We start from the raw sequence: 18,428 nt of genomic DNA, 5'->3' as shown, positions 1-18,428 counted from the left end.
TTAATGAGGAACCTCTTTGGATGTTCTATTTGTTAGATATGCCTGGCTAGGTACATACCAAAAGGGGCACTGTACTCCATGACAGGTCTGAAGAATGTCGAATACAGTGGAACAAGGACTTCCTTGGACCTAGATGCCATACCTTTGTTTATAAGTTGCGAAACATAGAATGACTTCCTCACTACTGTACACACATGATGGTCAAAGGATAGATTATTGTCTGTCTGTATCCTGCAGTCCTTGACTACTGGTTCAACTCTAACGAGTGTGTCGTCAATATGATCAATACCAGGGGTGGATGACTTCTCTAAGTTTTCTGCATTTTTATTCTTTTCACTTTTGTATTTTAATGGGTAGAATTACAGAACAAACAAGTTTGATTAGGGCACTGTGATGCATCTATATCCAGTTACTGCTCGTGTGTAAACCATGCTTCTGTTCCTGTTCAGTAATAAACATCATTTTGTGGTCTCCAAGCTCCACTGCTGGATTATCCATTCTTACCTTCCTAAATGACTCATTCAGTCCCTTCTTATGGGAAGAGGTGAAATTCTACAGTCCACTCCTTTTGACAGGTGGGCTCCTCCCTCCAGAGACAGAGAGAGAGAGGGAATGTAATTATTGCTGCAACCTAGTGGGGTCACCACCCCTTGACAGACAAGAGTTACAAAGAACATCAATACAGAGCCAGGGAGAGAATTTTTTGTGATGTAGGAGTGGAATCCTAACTGGGGCACAGCACAGTAGCTCTTCCTTGAAAGCCACTATCTCAGGATGCTTTCTCTGTAGACTGAGAGTAACTATACTGATCACTTTGTATTGTTGTTCTATCTTGCCCCTTTCTATCTCAATATATGCATTGTTTTCTCTTTTCATTCATCACTAAATTCCTTATTAACTTGTTCTAGAAAACTGAAGTCTGCATAACAAACTACTTTGATGTTTTGAGGGAGGGAAGAGATTACCCTGCTGATTCTCTACACTCCCCCCTTCAACTTAATTTAGATATAGGTTACCTACTGAAATGCTGGCACTCAAAATGCCAAGGGCCGACAAGCCAAAAAAAACAAAACAAAAACAAAACAAAACATGGAAGAGCTAAACTAGAAACTCACTCTTCTCCTTAAAACTTCTTTTAGAGAGAAAAGGGGGAAGCCCCCTGCACCCCCATGGGGGGGGGCAAGACTCCCATACCCCCCAAACTTATACATACCAACTCCGAGATAATCATACCTCAGAGAAAAGGAATATTTCGAGACATGGCATCTCAGACTTAAGTCCAATCTTGGGACCATTCAGTCCCAGTATTTTGGGACTCGCTCTAGTGGGTCCCGACATTTCAAACGGTTACCTTAAATATATAATGAAACACTTAAAAGCTGCGACTTAGGACATGGCTTCTTTTCAGGGAAGATGCACACTATCAGTCAGACAACAGAACTGCATCCTCCCACTGAGATTCACCAATAAACCTTCAATAACCAGTTCAACTGCTATCTAAACCCGGTGATGAAATAACTTAACCTTTGACCAAGATAAGGATCTGCAGCATCAAAGAATGTAAAAACAAGTGTCGTTTATAAGCCCCATTCCACTTCTTCAAATTCCTCCTGTGTTGCTCTGACCCTCTTCCTGACAGGACATGTACCAACATGGACAAATGCATGTTGTTCTTATCCATGCAGCCACTTCTGCTGCATTATTGATTCTTTCCTGCTGCTCCCAGACATAATTCCAGCTGAGCACTCTAACTCTATATGTCCCCCCTACCCATTCTTAAAACACTGGGCTCCTAAATAGAAACAATTTCCTTCTTCCAAGGAATATCAAAACTATCTAATATAGATATTAACATCACCAGTTGTTTTGGTATTTTGTTTTTCCAATACCTACCAACTATCTGCCCTCCCTTCTTCCTCACGAGAATCCAGAAGGCTAACAAGTTATATGCTTGCCTATCCCCATGACTACAACAGCAGCCTGACATAAGCATATTCTCTTAAAATGGAGGACATGCTCACTTCCACACATGCCCCTAATGTACAGCTAAAGCAAACACTAGTTTGGAGAGGTGCATGCCTCTTCCTGGATACCCAGATTCTGACATCCTGCCTGGCGAGCTCCCTCCAGCACCTCGGACACAGGTCATTTGGGTTATATGAAATCTGTGTTATAAGTAGTATGCCATATAAAGTTTATTCTATATAAATATTAATAAAACTAGGAATAAATACAGAACTGCATTACAACTTGGTAGCACAAAACTTTAGCAAACTGTTGCTAGAAATATACTTGTTCATACGCAGGGGTATGGTTGCAATCAGCCTCAGTTGCCAAAGCAACTCTTTACACACAATTCTAGTCTCCCATGGACCTCCCTCCTCCCAGGGTTAATTAAAAAATAATGAAGCCAACTACTAGAAAGTACTGTTGTGTACACTTACCATAAATGTAGATGTTCGAGTGTATTCACTGTTGCAGTCATTACATTTGGGTTATCTGCCTGCAGGTAGCCTCAGCCGGCCTGAATATCAAAGTCTTGGATCCCTGCGTCGGATGCTGTCTCTTCTTCCATGACATCAGGTCGTCAGGGGTATAAAGCTTGCAGCCGACGCCATTACATCAGTTTTTCTTGCCCCAGAATTCAGGTGCCCCCATAATGGGAAGCAATTATATATAAGGTTACACCTCCAACAAAAAGGAAATACACCAGAAAGCTGAAATACACTCAACAAGAAGAAAGGTATAGCCAAGAGAAGTCAGGCAGCTGGAGGAAGGGTAAAGTACAGTTTTGTACCTACCATAAATGTAGATGTTCGAAGATCCACATTGCTGCAGTCATAACCTGTGGGTAGTCCGCTGTCCTCGGTCGGCCCGAATACCAAAGTGTTAGGCTGGGTCGGTCATGGTCGCTCAGATCTGACGTCAGTACGCCGTGGTACTAAAGCGCATGACCGATGCCATATCCTCAGTCTTTCTTGCCCCAGATGTCAGAAGGCCTTAAAAGGAAAGGCCATAGCCAAAAATAGAAAAATACCCAATCACCAAAATAGCAACAATAGGTACTCCACAAACCACACAGTCACCCCAAACTACAGAGGGGAAGGAGGGAGGGAGGGAAAATTGGACTGCAGCAATGTGGATCTTCGAACATCTACATTTATGGTAGGTACAAAACTGTACTATGTTCTTCATCTCACATTGCTGCAGTCATAACCTGTGGGTAGAATCCCAAAGCAAAGGTAAAGGGAGGCTGGTAAAATCAGATAGCATTAGGAGCTGCTAACATGCCCTGTAAAACTGCAGTGGCAAACCCAGCCCTAGATTTGGAATAAAGAGGGAGATGGTAATGTTTAGAAAAAGTGTGCACTGAACTCCAAGTAGCTGCCTCCAAAATATCCTTAGTAGCTACTCCCTTAAAAAGCAGTAGAAGTGGCAGTCGCTCTAGTGGAATGAGGTCTGATTCCAGCCGAACCTCCTTACCATGATGAGCATAACAAAAAGCACTACAATGGCCAATCCACTTAGAAATAGTTTGTTTTGAAACAGGTTTTCCTTGTGAACCCAAAGCAAAAGAAATGAATAACTGTTGAGACTGCCTGAACCCTTTAGTTCTGCTAAAATAATAACGTAACTGCCTGTGAATATCCAAAGAGTGCAAAATTTTTTCCCCTTTATTTTGGGGATCAGCATAAAATGTAGGCAAATGAATAGATTGGTTTAAGGCCACATTTGAAACAACTTTAGGCATAAAAGTAGGGTTAGTACGCAGGGATACCCGATCCTTATGAAATATCAGGAAGGGTTCAACTGCCATCAGAGCCTGTAATTCAGATACCCTTCTAGCAGACGTAATGGCCAAAAAAAAAGCAGTCTTCCAAGACAAAAACTTCAACTCAGATGTAGCTGCAGGTTCAAAAGGAGGTAAAGTGAGTTTTTCCAACACAAAATTGAGATCCCAGGAAGGAGTAGGAGCTCTACGTGGGGGTCGTATGTTCTTTGCCCCTCTAAGAAATTGCTTAAACAAAGGATGAGAGAATAAAGGTGGGTCACAGTCATAGTGAGCAGAAATGGCTGCAGCATGAACTTTTACAGAGGAGAAAGACAAACCCTTGTCTAATAATTCTGTAAGACACTGAAGTGAAACACTCAAATTAGGCACTGAAACATCTAAGCTCTTTGCTTTGCTCCAAAGAAAAAATCTCCTCCATTTATCAGCATAAACTTTCCTTGTACTAGGCCGTCTGCCCTCCAAAATGACATTCAAAACTTGTTGAGGAAGCTGCGACCCCCCAGGGTCTAGAACAGAATACGCCAGGCTGTCAGATGCAGGGACTGTATCCTGACATTGAGGAAATGATTGCTTGCCTGGGACAAAAGGTGTGGAATTGATGGCAAAGGCCAAGGAGGCTCCCGTACTAAACTCCTCAGCAGAGGGTACCAGTGCTGACGTGGCCAATCTGGAGCTATTAGAATCATGCAGGGCTTGTCCTGTCTGACCTTCAAGAGTACCTTGGGAAGGAGAGGCAGAGGAGGAAAGGCATAGACGTGAAGGTTGTTCCAACTGAATGATAGAGCATCCACTTTCCAAGCTTTTGGGTGAAACATCTTTGTGCAAAACTTTGGCAGTTGGAAATTTAGTGGAGAAGCGAACAGATCTATGTCTGGAGTCCCCCAAGCCACTGTCAACTGTTGAAATACATGAGGATCCAATTTCCACTCGTGGGGATCCACCATCTGTCTGCTCAAAACATCTGCTAAGGAGTTCTGTGCTCCTGGCAGAAACCTTGCCTGAAGAGTGAGGTGCAAACTGAGAGCAGTCTCCCACAAGATCATAGCTTGTCTGCAAAGAGGGTACGAATGGGTTCCCCCTTGCTTGTTGATGTACCACATGACTGTTGTGTTGTCTGAACACTTGTCCTGGATGAAGTAGATCCTTGAAAGCCATCAATGCAAACTGGACTGCTAACATCTCCTTCATGTTGATATGCAAATGTTGAAGTCTGGCAGGCCACGTGTCTTGAACCCATTTTCCATTGAAGTGTGCTCCCCAAGCCATGTCTGAGGCATCTGTCGTTAAGATCTGACTCGCCTCTGGTCGGGTCACAGAGAGTCCCTTGTTTAGGTGACATTCCTGAGCCCACCACAAAAATTCCCTTTGAATGCAAGGTATTATCTGAATGACAGTGTCCAAATCGTGGCAGTGTTGAGTCCATATGCTTTTGAGATACCATTGTAGCTTCCTCATATGCAGTTTGGCATTGGGAAGCACCAGAATACAAGATGCCATGAACCCCAAGGCTTGAAGGACTGTCCTTGCAGTCAGCCTGGACCTTAGAGACAATTGTTGGAAGTAAAGGGTAAGATTTCTTTGCTTGTCCGTGGTCAAAAATGCCATCTGAGAGGCTGTATTCAGTCTCACACCCAGAAAGCACATGTCCTGAGAGGGTACTAGACTGGACTTTGTTTCGTTCACAGAATACCCTAGGCACCTTAACACTGCCATAACATACTGTAGATGGTGAAGTAACTTGACTTTGTCTTGAGCAAGAATCAGGCAATCGTCCAAATAAGGATAAATTTGTATTCCCCTTAACCTTAAGAAGGCTATCACGGGAGCCAGGACCTTTGTGAACACCCTGGGCGCAGTAGATAAGCCAAAGGGCAATGCAGAGAACTGATAATGTAAAGTCCCAGCCCGAAAACGCAGGAACCTCCTGCAGCTGGGCCTAATAGGAATGTGAAGATAAGCCTCTTTGAGATCCAGAGTTACCATCCAGTGATCTTTGCCTAGCAGAGGCAGAAGTTGTTGCAAAGTTAACATCTTGAATTTTGGAATGTCCAGGTATGTGTTGAGAATAGACAAATCCAGAATTGGCCTCCAAGTGTTTCCTTTCTTTGGTACAAGAAACAGGCGAGAATAAAATCCTAGGCCCATTTCTGACGGAGGGACCTCCTGGATAGCCCCCATTTTTAGAAGTAAAGAAATCTGCTTGTGAGCCTCCACCTTTTGCTGAGGAGGAACGTCTGGCATGCCTTTGAAAGGAGGCAAGGTGTGAAAATAAAACTTGTAGCCTCGATCTATAATGTCCAACACCCATTTGTCCTGGGTGACTAAAAGCTAATTTTGCCTGAAAAGTGACAACTTTCCTCCCAGAGGAGCTGCCAGACAGGAGGGATCTGGCAGCTGAAGATACAGGTCATTGGGTCTGCTTACGAAAAGGCTGACCCCTGCCTTCACCTGAAGATTTTGCAGGGGAACTCCACGTCCTCGGTCTGAAAGAACCCTGAGCATGAGCTCTGCCCCTACCACGTCTAGATCTGCCCCTAGACTGTAAATCAGAAGAAGGATAAGCCCATCCCTTAGCCGGCCAATTTCTGCTAAATTTAGGGGGCTGCACCTGTAAAAATTCCTTAACTGTCTGCATGGACTTAGCTTTGTCTTCCATTTTCTTCAAAACTGACTCCACAGGAGAACCAAACAGAACTTCAGATTGAAGGGGAGCATTCAAAATTCGAGCTTTAACATGCTCTGACAAATTCTGATCCTTAAGCCAGGCGTGCCTACGAATAACTGATCCAGTGGCAGCCACCCTGGAGGAAGCCTGAAGAGCATCAAAACCACACTGCAAAGAATGCTTTCCCACCTGATCAGAGGCATGAACTAAATCTTGCAATTCTTTACACTCAATACCCTCTGCCAAAGCATCTACCTTAGATTTTAACTGACTTAAGAGAAAATTCTGGTACTTCAGCATATGAAACTGGCAATTCAAAGCCCTCATCGCTAGAGTGGACGAGGTATACACTTTTTTACCCCACCTATCCAAAGCTCTAGAATCTTTATCCAGAGGAACTGGATTCTTTACAATAGAAGCCCTGACACCCTTAGGTCCCTGGCTAATAGTCTCCGGGTCAGCTCTTGGGCTCTTATACAAATATTTATGAGCCTCTGGCACTCTGTAATACCTGTATGGTTTAACAGGGGCAGGAGGTAAAGAATCAGGATTAAGGGAAGCTTCAGAGAAAACATCCTGTACAACATCCAAAACAGGGGAAATAGCCAAGGGCCTATGCTGTGGTAAAAATAAAAATTCCCTAAGCCTCTTCCGAGAATCTGTGAAATCCTGACCTTCCCACTTAAATTGCTACCTCATGGAATGCAGGGTTTCAGAAAAAGAAAAATCCTCTGGAGGGGAAGCAGAAGGACATGAATCCTCTGCATCTGAATCAGAATAAGGAGGAAAATCCTGAATGTCCTCAGCCGAAGACTCAGAGTAATCTGAGGAATGTTCCAATCCTTCCACCTCTGGCTCCACCCTAGGCCTCTTATCCGGGGGGGGGCATAGAACCCCTGATTAAAGAAATCAAATCCTCTGCCATCTTTAGCATATGCTTTTTAGGTACAGAACTAGGGCTGACACCAGTGGAAGACAAACCAGGCCTGACCTTGGAAGGTGCTTTAGAGACAGAAGTAGAAGGCCTAACCACCTTATGCAAAGAAGGGACTACAGAGACCTGAGAGGCCCCCTCAGCCTGACCCGACTCTTGAGGCCACATCCTGCAAGATTAAAGGCTCCCCCTGAGATTCAGCTGAAACCTCGGCTGGATCCACAGACTCCACCGTAGTTTCCAAAGAACCGGCGTCCATAACGGACGACTCATCCTGCTTGGACTTTAACGTTTTTTCTTTACGCTTCTTAGCGGTAGCGGGCGTCGGAGGATCCGACGGCATATTGTAATTACACTGCTTACTGAAGACAAGTCTAGCACAATCTAACCTGCGTTTAATGGTGCGCTTATTAAATCTAGCACAAAAGCGACACCCGACTACGTCGTGCTCAGGCCCCAAGCAAAGAATACAGAGAGAGTGGTAATCCCTATGAGGTATCTGCTTCCCACAAGAAATACAATTATTTACTTTTTCTGACATCCGGATTTAACTGAGGCAAGAAAAGACAAAAATATTCCCCAACGGGGTACTTAGCCCAACTTGGTCTTCGGTCTGAAACTCAGAATACGAAAATTTCAGGACGCCGAACGGCACTTGCAAACGCTGCTTCTGCTTCGGACCATGCGGCAAGAAAGACTGAGGATATGGCGTCGGTCATGCGCTTTAGTACCACGGCGTACTGACGTCAGATCTGAGCGACCATGACCGACGCCAGCCTAACACTTTGGTATTCGGGCCGACCGAGGACAGCGGACTACCCACAGGTTATGACTGCAGCAATGTGAGATGAAGAACATCCAGGACTGCAACAGTGAATATACTCCAACATCTACATTTATGTTAAGTGTACACAACTGTACTATGTTCATGTTTCACAGATGCAGTCATTACATTTGGGTAGATTCCCAAAGCTAAGGATGGGAGAAGGAAGTTAGAGAGCATTAGGACCAGCTATTAAGCCCTGCAAGACTGCAGTGGCAAAACCAGCTCTGGATTTAGAGAAAATAGGCAAGTGGTAATGCTTGGTGAAGGTATGTACAGAGCTCCAGATAGCAGCTTATAGATGTCCCTGGTAGGGACACCTCTGAGAAAGGCTGTAGAGGTAGATACAGCCCTGGTGGAATGTGATCTTATCCCCTGTGATATAGGTTTTCCATGGTGCTTATACGAAAAATGAATGCAATGGCCTATCCACTTAGAAATGGTTTGCTTTGAAATGGCCTTTCCCTCTGCCCCTGCAGCAAAGGCAACTAGCAGCTGTTCAGTTTTTCTGAGAGGCTTAGTCTTGTCCAAATAAAATCTAAGTTTTCTATGCACGTCCAAAGAGTGCAATATTCATTCTACTTTGTTCTGTGGATTAGGAAAAAAGGTTGGCAAATAAATGGACTGATTAAGGGCCACACTGGATACCACCTTGGGCATAATGGAAAGATTGGTCCTGAGGGATACTCTATCTGCATGGAAAATAATGAAGGGCTCCACTGCCATGAGGGCCTGCAATTCAGAAACTCTTCTTGCTGAAGTGATGGCTAGAAGGAAGGCCGTTTTCCAAGAAAGGAATTTTAACTCTGCAGTTGCAGCTGGCTCAAAAGGAGGTAGAGCGAGCTTTTCCAATACAAAGTTAAAAGTCCCAGGCTGGAGTAGGGGCTCTCCTGGGTGGTCTTAAATTTTTGGCCCCTCTGAGGAATTGTTTCAGCAGGGGGTGAGAGAAGAGGGGTGGCTCGGTATTATTATGTGCTGAAATGGCTGAGGCATGAATTTTAATTGATGAGAAGGAAAGACCCTTGTGGAGCATCTCTGTTAAGTATTGAAGAATATGTGGTAAGCTGGGCACTGCTGTGCCCAATCCCTGAGTTTGGCTCCAGGAACAGTATCTTTTCCACTTTTCAGCATAGGATTTACTAGTACTAGGCCTCCTTGCCTCCAGAATGACATCTAACACTTGCTTACTTAAGGATGCTATTGGAGAGTTCAAGGAATTAGCCAGGCTGCAAGGTTCAGGGTTTGAAGCTGGGGGTGCAGAATCTGGCCCTCCTGCTGGGATAGCAGGGAAGGGGTCTGAGGCAGGTGCCATGTTTCCAGCAGCGACATTCTGTGTAAGAGGGGATACCAGTGCTGACGTGGCCAGTCTGGTGCAATCAGTATTGTCCTTGGTTTGTCCTGTTTGATCTTTAGCAGATCTTTCGAGAAGAGAGACAGAGGGGGAAAGGCATAAACTGAGAGGCTTTCCCATGTGAAGGACAGGGCATCCACTTTCCAAGCTTGACTGGGAAGTCCTTGTGCACAATTTGTCCACATGGTAGTTCTGAGGGGAAGCAAACAGGTCTATCTCTGGGTTCTCCCATTTGTTTCTCAAAATGTTGAATATCTTTGGTTCCAATTTCCACTCGTGTGGATCCCAAGAGATTTCTGCTTAGGTCGCCTGCCAGTGAATTTAGCTTGCCTGGCAAGAATTGAGCTTGTAGGTGCCCTTGGTAGCTCAAGGCTGTGTTCCACAGAGCCATGGCTAGTCTGCAGAGAGGGTACGAGTGGGTTCCCCCCTGCTTGTTTATGTACCACATAACAGTGGTGGTGTCTGTATTTACCAGTAATTGTCCTGGAAGAATGTGGTCCTTGAAGGCTGTCAGGGAATTCTTTACAGCTAACATTTCTTTTGGATTGATATGTAGGTGCATCTGACTTGGGTTCCACTTGCCCTGAATGCACTGCCCTGCCAAGTGAGCCCCCCATGCATAGTCTGATGCGTCTGTTGTTAGGGTTTGGGCGGCAGGGGGTAGAGTGAATGGCAGTCCCTTGTTGTGGTAGCAGGCCTCTACCCACCAAAGGAACTCTGTCTTTATACAAGGAATGATAAGAATCATTGATTCCAGGTCCTGAGAATGTTGACACCATAGGCTTTTTAGATACCCTTGTAGTTTCCTCATAATGCAGTCTTGCATATGGAATTAGTAGAATGCAAGAGGCCATGAACCCCAGGGCTTGCAGGATTTTCCTTGCAGATAGCTGGGTCTTTGTGGCCAGTAGTTTGAAGTAATCAGTCAAATAAACTTGTTTCTCTGGCATGAGGTAAGCCATCTGGGAAGTTGTGTTCAAGCTTGCTCCCAGGAATACAATTTGTTGGCCGGGTACTAGATGAGATTTCTTTTCGTTTATGGTGTACTCCAGTGAGGTTAGAAGTTCCTTTACAAATGCCAGATGATTTAGTAGCATGTCCTGGCTTTCTGCCTGAATTAGACAATCGTCCAGGTATGGGTATATCTGAATATTTCTTTGCCTGCAAAATACAATGACTGGAGCTAGGCACTTTGTGAATAACTTGGGTGCAGTAGATAAGCCAAAGGGAAGTGCAGAGAACTTATAGTGCCTGTAGCCTGCTCTGAAGCGTAGGTATTTCCTTCAAGTTTCCCTTATTGGAATGTGCAGGTAAGCTTCCTTTAAGTCTAAGGTTGCCAACCAGGCATCTTTGCCTAGCATAGGAAGCAGCTGATGAAGTGTTAGCATTTTGAATTTTGGGATTACCAAAAAGGTGTTTAGAATAGAGAGGTCCAGGATAGGATGCCAGGAGCTGTCTTTTCTGGGTACCAGGAAAAGTCTTGAGTAAAAACCTTGCCCCCTTTCTTCTGCTGGGACAGGTTGAATAGCCCTGACACTTAGGAGAGAACCAGCTTTTGAGCCTCTGCCCACTGATGTGGGGGTAGATCTGGCCAACTGTATGTTGTTGGTAAGATGTGGAATTGGAATTTGTATCCTTGGGAAACCCATTTGTCCTGGGTAACGAGTTCCCAGTTTTTTGCATGTAAGGCGATCCCCCCCCCCCCAAGGGAGCAGGCAGCTGAGCAGGGCTTGGAAGGTTTAAGGTTAAGTCATTGTGACAGTTTTCCATAGGGGGGTGTCTTACTACTTCCAGCTCTGGAAGTGGGAGCCCCTCACTGCTTAGGCCTGTGAGTACCTTAGGACCGTAGTCTAGGTGGTCTGCTGTTCCTGGGTTTGGACTGAGAAGGCCTGGAAGAGACTGGAAAGGACCAATTCTTAGAAGGCCAATGCCTACTAAATCTGGAAGGTTGTACTTGCAGGAAATCTTTAACAGTTTGCATAGTTTTAGCTTTGTCCTCCATTTTTTTAAGGACGACTTCTGCTTTGTTGCCAAACAGGCGGTCTTGGTTTAAGGGAGCATCCAGTAATTTAGCCTTAACATGATCTGGCAAATTTTGCTCCTTAAGCCAAGCATGCCGTCTAAGAACAGATCCAGTGACAGCAGCCCTGCAAGATGCTTCTAAAGAGTCAAAACCTCATTGCAAAGTATGTCTACCAACTTGTTCAGCAGAGTGCATTAAATCCTGTAATTCTTTATTTTCAGCACAGTCAGGAATCAACATCATTTTCTGTTTAAGTAACCCCATAATATGCTGCTGATACTTTAACATATGAAACTGGCAGTTTAATTCCCTAATGGCCACAGTAGCAGAAGTGTATACCTTCTTACCCCATCTGTCCAAAGCCCTGGAATCTCTATCAGAGGGGGTAGGGTTTTTGGCAGTAGTAGCCTTAATGCCTTTAGGTCCCTGGGAAATGGTTTCTGGGTCCGCAGTAGGATTCTTGAAGAGGAACTTGTGAGAGTCAGGTACTCTGTAATATCTGTCAGGTTTCCTATGAGCCAGAGGTAAAGTGTCTGGGGCCAGGCAAGATTCCAAAAAGGCATCATCTACAATGTCTAGGACAGGACGGATAACTAAAAGCCTGTGCTGAGGGAGGAGTAAGAATTCCCTACGCCTCTTTTTGGAGTCTGAGTAATCCTGGCTTTCCCAGCAGAAATGCTCCCTGAGAGAGTGTGCAAGATTTCTCCAAAAGAAAACTCTTCGAGAGGTGAAGCAGTGGGAATGCAGTCCTCTGCATCAGAATTCTCATAGGTAGATAAGGGCAAATCCTGGTAATCAGAAGAAACAGAAATTTCAGAATCCTGATCAGAAGAATCAGAAGGAAAATCAGTTCTAGGTCTCAGAGGGTGAATACTGGCTTCCCCTAATTAAAGTAATAAGGTCTTTAGCCATTCTTATTTGTTTTTAGGCATATGGACCTGACCATACAGTTTGGACGTTGGTTTTCTAGGCGTGAGTTGAGTTTTAGGCCTTGAAGAAGAAGACAGCGTTCGTTTGAAATGCAAGTCAGTAGGCCTGAATACACCCTCAGAAGCCAGTGCCTGCACAGCGGCTCCGGACCCATCCACGGTAGAGACATCCGCAGGTTCCATGGTCAAAGAAGCATGTCTCGGCATACTGGACTCCGAATGTGTCTCAGTAGAGGCCTGTGAATCTTAAGTAGCAGGTATCACGGGCTGCGAAAGCGCCTCATTGAGTACCGGCGAACTGGCGACTAGCTTAATGGAAGCGTCGTTGGCAGCTTTGGACCTATGTGGTCAGCCGACCGGAACTTGCGATCTGCTTCTGCTTCAGGCACCGCGCGGCAAGAAAGACTGATGTAATGGCATCGGCTGCATGCTTTATACCCCTGACAAACTGACATCATGGAAGAAGAGACAGCATCCATCACAGGGATCCAAGACTTTGATATTCAGGCCGGCTGAGGGCTACCTGCAGGCAGATAACCCAAATGTAATGACTGCAACAGTGAAACACGAAGAACATCTAGCAAAAAGCACAAGTATTCTTCAGTCAGACCACAAATCATTCTCCCCAAAGTCCTAAGAAACGTTCAAATCTGTGTTAATTAACTCGCTTTTGATTGAGAAGTGATAAACCAAAATGTGTTTCACACAAAACAAGGCAAAATACACTTTGCTATAACCTTTCATTACTTACAAAACTAGGAATAGTCAACATTTTGCTAAAGTAGGCAAATTTAGAAGGCAAAAGTTAAAAAAGGTGACCAAATAAGACAGTACCCTGCAGTATCAAATGCATTACAATTCATAAACTATTAATTTACATACCCTTTTCTCGAAGTTCTCCTAAAATGTCTTGGACATTAGGATTCTGTTCCTCTAAGTCAAGATTAAGGGATCCAGTCTCTGGGAAAGATTTCAGAACATCAGCCACCATTAGGACCCAGGGATCAGAATCAACAGTAGCAAGCTGTATAATTTCAGTCAAAGCACTTTTCATCTGTGTGACAAATTCAAGTAGGAGAACATCAGGTAACATCCGAAAAAAGATTGTTGTTTCAGAAGATCAACCTTAGTTACTTTGATTCAGAGTTCGGAATGTACTTGCTAGTTTACTAATGCCACATACTGAAAAAACTTTTAGTTATGTACTCACCATAACTTCAGATGTTTGGGATCCATCTCGCCTACATTCTGACTGATGGGTTCGGAGCCGATCCCTCGGCTCCGACTCGGCACGCTTATGCTATAGAGCGAGGCCTCTAATTGGCTGAGCTATCTTTATCCCAGGATGCACCACCACTAATCCCCCAGATCTTGTTTGTCTGCATTCATGCACACAATCACAACTTGTTTACATAACATTGTTAGATGTTTCAAGATGAAACAACAAGATTCGGACCTTATGATATCCTCTGATCTCCAAGGAAGGGGGAAGGAGGGTGGGTTATTAGGAATGTAGGTGAGATGGATCCCAAACATCTGAAGTTATGGTGAGTACATAACTAAAAGATGTTATGTGATCCTATCTCGCCTACATTCTGAACTGATGGGACAGCGTCCCTAGCACCTAAATCCCGGGTGGCTCATTGGAAAACACTCCTGAGCACTGTGGAACCAAATGAAGCTCGTCCTCTAGATGCCACATCTAATTTGTAGTGGGAAATGAAGGTGTGCGGGGAAGACCATGTAGCCGCAGCACAAATGTCACCAATAGCAAGCTTAGAATGAAATGCTACCGAAGTAGCCATAGCCCTCGTAGAATGAGCCTTGACAGAGGGGTGGTAAGCTCTTTGTTAGAACAGATATAAGCTTGAGTAATACAGTCCCTGATCCATTTGGCAATAGTGACCTTTGTGACAGCGTTGCCCAATTTGTTTTCTGCAAAGGATACAAACAACTGATCTGTTTTCCTTGATTGTTTGGTCCTATCTAAATAAAAACGTAACTGTCTGTGGACATCTAGTGTGTGGAATATAAACTCTGCTTTATTAGAGTATTTTGGGAAAAAAACTGGAAGATCTAACTATTGTTGCAAGCATAAAGTAGAACAAACTTTAGGAACAAAAGAAGGATTTGGCCTGAGGGATACCCTGTCTGTATGAAAAACCAAGTACGGGGGTTTCACTGACAAAGCTTGAAGCTCTGAAACCCTTCTGGCTGAAGTAATTGCCACTAGAAAGGCTGTCTTCCATGATAGAAACTTTAGATCACAGGTAGCTGCCGGTTCAAAGGGAAAAGAAGTTAAGGCACGCAACACTATATCGAGATCCCATGGAGGCGCAGGATGAGAAATCGGAGGTCTTAATAGAGCAGCACCTTTCAGGAAGGTCTTACACAATCTGTTGCTCATTAAAGGTGGGTCTATGGATTCATGAAAATTAGAAATTGCTGCCAATTGTACTTTGATGGTAGAAACTGAAGAGCCTTGATTGAAAAGAGAGGTCAGAAATTTTAGTGCTTCTGCCACGGGAGTAGAAATGGGGTCCAGGCCCCGGAGTTGAGCCCAAATAGCAAACCTTTTCCATTTGCTAGAATACAGTTTCTTTGTAGCGGACTTGTGGGCTGAAGATAATATGTGCACAACATCTGGATCCAGTGCCTGACTCCTGACTATCGTCGGAAGAGGAGGAGCCAGGCCGTCAATTTTAAGGTGTGGAGGGACTGGTGTAATAGTCCCGACTGATGAATCAGAAGGTCTGGGACCTGATCCAGGAACCACGGACCTTCCAGAGCATGTCTCCGAAGATAGGGAAAAGAGAGATGCCTTTTGAATCACCCTGGGGAGGAGAGGAACTGGAGGGAAGGCATAAAGCAGGCCGGTGGGCCAAGGATGAACTAATGCGTCCATGGGGCTCTTCCCCGGAGCCGGGGTTAGGGAGAAAAATTCTTTGCACTTCGCATTCAGAGGAGTCGTGAAGAGGTCGCAACACGGAACTCCCCATTCGCTGAAAATCTGCCTTGCAACTGTCATATTCAGAGACCATTCGTGAGGAGAGAGGATGGTTCTGCTCAATCTGTCGGCTATGACATTGGCCTTGCCCGGTATGTGAGTAGCCACTAGGAAGCGTTTGGTCGAGACTGCCCACTCCCAAACTCTCATGGCTTCTCTGCAAAGAGGATAGGATCTGGTCCCTCCCTGTTTGTTCAGGTACCAGACCACTGACATGTTGTCTGAGTGAACAGCAATTACGCCCTGAGGGAGATAATCGTGAAGGGCTTGAAGGGACAGGAGTACTGCCCTCATTTCTAAGATGTTGATGTGAAGAGGAGTCTCTTCCGGTGCCATTTGCCTTGGACTGACCTGCCCAGGGAATGCCCCCACCCCATCTGGGAGGCGTCCGTGGTCAAAGTGGCCACGGAGGAGGAAGAACAAAGGGTCGTCCCTGATCCAAATTGGAGGACACTAGCCACCAGCGAAGGTCCCGTTTGCAAGATTCCGTGATCCATATGAGATGATTGAGAGGCAGTTCCTGAAAGGACCACTGAGTTGAAAGAAGCCACTGGAGGATTCTCATGTGCAACCTTGCCAAGGGAACTAGCAGAACTGTGGCAGACATGGATCCCAATAGCTGCAGGACCATTCTGGCTGGGGCTTTGGACCTGGGGAGTAAGGCTCGAACTTGATTTTGAATGGTTTGAATTCTGTCTGCAGGTAGATAGACCCGCATCTGGTTTGAATCTATCTCTACCCCTATGAATCTTATTCTTTGAGATGGCCGCAACACAGACTTTGGCCAATTGAAGGTGATTCCAAGGGCATTGCCCAGTGATATAGTGGCTTGCAGGCTCCAGAAGTAGATGCTTGGAGGTGGCAGTTAGGAGCCAGTCGTCTAGGTACGGAAACACCTGGAATCCTAGACTTCTCAGGTGAGCAGTCACTACTGCCAAGCATTTGGTGAACACCCTGGGGGCTGTGGTGAGACCAAAGGGCAGCGCACGGAACTGAAAATGACTGCCTCCTAGGCTGAAGCGCAGATGTCTCCTGGACGTTTGATGTATTCTGATATGATAATACACGTCCTTGAGATCTATGGAGCACATCCAAACACCCTTCTCCAACAATGGGAGAATGGTTTGTAGAGTGACCATTCAGAACTTGGACTTCTTGACTGAACGGTTTAGGTTGCTTAGGTCCAAAATGGACCTCAAGCCCCCGGTCTTTTTTGGCACCAAAAAGAATCTTGAGTAAGTCCCTAATCTGATCTGGTCTGCGGGGACCGGTTGGATGACTCCTTTTCGCAGCAGCTTTGAAATTTCTGAGGCTGCGGTATCCCGTTGACTGGGTGGCGGGTCCGGGATTTTTTTGGACTGGGGGGGGGGGGCGAGAGAATGGGATGGAGTAACCTCCGGCGATAATCCGAAGCACCCATCGGTCCTGAGTAATCCCTTCCCAGGCCTTCAGGTGCTTGGCGACCCCGACTGGCTCCGGAGCAGCACAGCCGGGCAATCCCTCAGGGACTATGAAAAGCTGAAGAGCCACGAAAGGACTCGCGGTCTCCAGTGTTGCAAGGGCCTCTGCCGCCCCTGGGACGGCGTCTTCCGGATGAATTTCCCCCTCCTCTGCCTCTGGAGGGGGAACCTTCCTGCTGAGAGGGGTAAGACTTCTGAGATCTACGGAACCACATTTTCCCTCCTCTTTTAGCCTTTGGATAAGGCTGAAAGGGAGTGGAAAATCGTGCCCCTACGGCAGTCAGAGTCTTACCCTCCTGTTCACAGCGGGTAAGTGTGTCTTTTACCTTGGGTCCAAACAGGGAGGACCCATCAAAGGGGGCGTCAGCAAATGAAGACTTAAAGGCCTCCGCGAAATGACACAGGTGGAGCCAGGCTTGTCTCCGTAGAGCAATGCCTGTACCCGCCGCTCTACTCGCCCCTTCGGCCACATACGAAATGAGCCTCATGGACGAGTTCGAAATGGACGACATTGTAGCCAGCTGAGGGTCAACCATCTGGGCCAGCTCCTCAGGCAGGTTACCTAAGAGGGTATCGGATAGCTCCTTAATCAGATCCCTCCGAAATCTCGTAAAGTGCGTCAGGTAGTTCAAAGACCTCAGAGTAAAGGCCGCTGAACTAAGGGTGCGCTTACCGTACCGATCCATGTTCCTAGACTCCTTATTAGGAGGATGGACGGACGTAGAAGCCTCTGCTACATCTTGCTGGGTAGCAGATGCCACCACCATAGCATCTACAGCCACACCTTTCGTAAGGAACTCTTTATCCGGGGGCGCCGAGAGAAATTTGTTCGGACGAGCGGGCACTGGTTCCACAGAGTCTGGGTGTTCCCACGCCCTTCGACAGATCAAGTCCAAGAGCTCGTCGAAGGGCAGAGACAGCCAGGAGGCGGAGGGCTGAGCCCCGAAGGCCTTCAGGAACACCGACTCATCAGCAGAGGGAGGTTTGGACTGCCAGCCGCCTCGTTGTTTTAGGGCTTCCAGGATGTCTGCAAAGGAGACATCATCCGAGGACGACTTGAGGGACCCCTCTGCATCATCGAGATCAGTGTCAGATGTCAAAGACTCGTCAGGGGAGTCAACGTGCTTCCTCTTGCACGTTCTCTTCCTGGAAGGTTCTTCCGAAGAGGCTTCAGAAGGACCTCCAGGAAGGGGAGAAACCCCAGCGGGGGTAACCTGAGACCCAGGGGCTCCACTGTCTACGGACAGGGGGACTGCCAACGACCCAGTCTCCAAATGTAGGGAAGGAGCTGGGGAAACTGTGGAGGTAGCCAAGGAAGATTTGGCTAAAGCACTCATAGCCCTGAAGGCGGGACCACCAGAATCCTGGGAGGGTCCCCCCTCCGTGGCCACGACAGTGGATGGTACTCCCGCCGCCGACGCACCAAGAGGGAGACTTGGGACC

At 46.1% G+C, this 18,428-nt stretch overlaps 1 protein-coding gene across 1 annotated transcript in view; it reads right to left on the bottom strand.

Moving 5' to 3' along the window:
- The window catches only part of NELFA (negative elongation factor complex member A), a 1,417,687-nt gene that overhangs the window by 1,184,668 nt on the left and 214,591 nt on the right, over window positions 1–18,428 (bottom strand). The window contains exon 2 of the mRNA XM_044062292.1: window positions 13,401–13,572. Coding sequence (XP_043918227.1) covers window positions 13,401–13,572 — 172 coding nt within the window. The remainder of the gene's footprint in view (window positions 1–13,400; window positions 13,573–18,428) is intronic.

The sequence above is a fragment of the Protopterus annectens genome, chromosome 2.part1 (genome assembly GCF_019279795.1).
Source record: "Protopterus annectens isolate FY-2018-M chromosome 2.part1, PAN1.0, whole genome shotgun sequence".
Classification (NCBI taxonomy): domain Eukaryota; kingdom Metazoa; phylum Chordata; order Ceratodontiformes; family Protopteridae; genus Protopterus; species Protopterus annectens.
Note: the sequence above shows the minus strand (reverse complement) of the source record. Positions and strands in the feature narration are given on the sequence as shown.